Source organism: Octopus bimaculoides, chromosome 24, assembly GCF_001194135.2.
Source record: "Octopus bimaculoides isolate UCB-OBI-ISO-001 chromosome 24, ASM119413v2, whole genome shotgun sequence".
Classification (NCBI taxonomy): domain Eukaryota; kingdom Metazoa; phylum Mollusca; class Cephalopoda; order Octopoda; family Octopodidae; genus Octopus; species Octopus bimaculoides.
Window position 1 is genome coordinate 25,525,337 of NC_069004.1, and position 2,186 is coordinate 25,527,522.

A 2,186-nucleotide genomic window follows, 5' to 3' on the forward strand; every position below is an offset into this window, starting at 1 on the left:
TATATATATATATATATATATATATATATATATATATATATATATATATGTATATATATATATATGTGTGTATATTATATATACGCTGGAAAACAATAAAGACTCTCGTTTGTATTATCCCACGATAATCCTCTGATAAACACTTAATAGTTATCAAGAAAATCACCATGAGTTGTTTGTCGACGTGGTGGCACAAGAAGGAACTTCATCTTTAAAGGAATGTAAATTTATTTTAATTATATTTTGCATTATTTTTCGATGGGTTTGCTCCAGCGGACAAAATGTTTAGCGGCATTTCGGTCTTTACGTTCTGAGTTCAAATTCTGCCGAGGTCGACTTTGCCGTTCAACCTTTTGAGGTCGATGAAATAAATACCATTTGGGCACTGGCGGCGATGTGATCAACTTAACACACCCACCCACCTTGTACCTGTAGTAGACAGGATTATTTTTCGATCGGTTTGGTAATTAATCCTTATCAAGTATTTTATTCCTGAATAGAATATAATGATAAAGCATTTCCTATTGTTGTTTGCTAAGACCGTATCCTTATCTTCACTTCTTTCTTACTTATCTGTGGCGTATTTCATCACAATATCTTTTCATGGTTTATATTATAGTTGATTTTATCTCTCGGCAATAACTCTTAGAGATTTCTCACGAGTTTAGTACTATTTAGTCAATTTTTTTCTATTTCTTTTTCTCGTTTGCTTTCCAAGAGAAATCTATGTTAAGCATATTACCTATAAGTCTTATTAGTTTGATTAAGGAGAGGGAGGCTGCGCCTACGACTTCCGCAGACACTTTGAGGCTGGCAAGATCGATACGGTTAATATTCCTTGTAACAGTTACAAATTAACGGCTGCAGGAAAAATACAAATAAGTAGGAAATTATAGAGGATCGATTCTCAGGAGAGGAAAGACTTGGATTATTGGTTAATATGCGGCCCAAAGAACAAAAACGGCACAAATAAAGGTAGACAAAGAGGAAAAAATTATACATCACAAACAAAATTGATGCAGTTTTATTACGTTTTACTTACCAGAAATTTGGTGAAATTAGAGCAGTTTGATATAGATTTTAAAGACTCGGGGTTCTCGGACAATTTCACCATTAAACAGACAATGGTCAAGATATGCTTCTTTATTGTCTCTTCTGGTAACTGTCCCTATCGGTGATGAAAAAAAGGGAGATGGCTGTTTTATTGCGGGTAACGTTTACACAAAGTGTTCAAAATGTTTATCTGAGAATAGCAAAATAAGTAACAGGATGTTAAGAAGTAATGCAGTACGACCGTTTCAAGCGGCTCCATTTAATTGACGAATGTAATCATTACATCAATTTAAATACAGTGCTATCTTTAGCTGCAAGAAATATGGATTTTCAACAGACAAGATATATTGAAATAATTTTTCTTAAATATTTTAACAGAGCAAGAGGATGAAAGAATTTCATGTTGTTACTATTGCAGCAAGAATAGCTAAGGGAAGAACAAACTGCAATTTTTAGAGTGGCTAATAGGGTTGTAATTAATTTCCAATTTATCTATCGCTTTATCATCAACAAAAAATCTAAGGCTAGAAGATTGTGTATATTTAGCATAAAGAGCAAAGTGAGTTAACAGCTCATAGCTGGCTGCTGGTCTTAAATTTCATAGTCATAAGTACCCATCAACCCACAAGAAAAAAGAAACTTTACAAAGAGTCAATTAGAAAGTAGTAAATGTCTATAAAAGATTTTATTCATCTTACATCGAGCTGTACGGACGATCCCGGACTGACTTGGTTCTTCAACTTAAGTACCCAATTCAACTGAATCTTAATTACTTCTTATATGTGTGTGTATGTGTTTGTGTGTATGTATATATATTTTCTCAGTGTGTACAAATAACAAGGAGAAAATAAATAGCTACCAGGGTAGCAAAAATTCACACAAGTGCCAAGGATATTATAGCCTACTTATAAAGGTAGAAATTCCAGAGTTAAGGGAAATGTTTTTGTATCACGTCGATAATTTAAGAAATAGAGTCAAACGCAGGTGTTATTCGTATCATTTCCAACATAATCTCAATGCTTTTTTCGAAACATATGTCGGAAGTATAAATGATTTGAATAACACCTGCGTTTGACTTAATTTCTTAATCTATCCATATATGTATGTGTATATATATATATATATATATATAT

At 32.6% G+C, this 2,186-nt stretch overlaps 1 protein-coding gene across 1 annotated transcript in view; it reads right to left on the minus strand.

Annotated features, from left to right (window-relative positions):
• LOC106871503 (glutamate receptor ionotropic, delta-1) overlaps window positions 1–2,186 on the minus strand; it is a 28,870-nt gene that overhangs the window by 11,036 nt on the left and 15,648 nt on the right. The window contains exon 7 of the mRNA XM_014917991.2: window positions 1,043–1,168. Within this exon, the coding sequence (XP_014773477.1) occupies window positions 1,043–1,168 (126 nt within the window). The remainder of the gene's footprint in view (window positions 1–1,042; window positions 1,169–2,186) is intronic.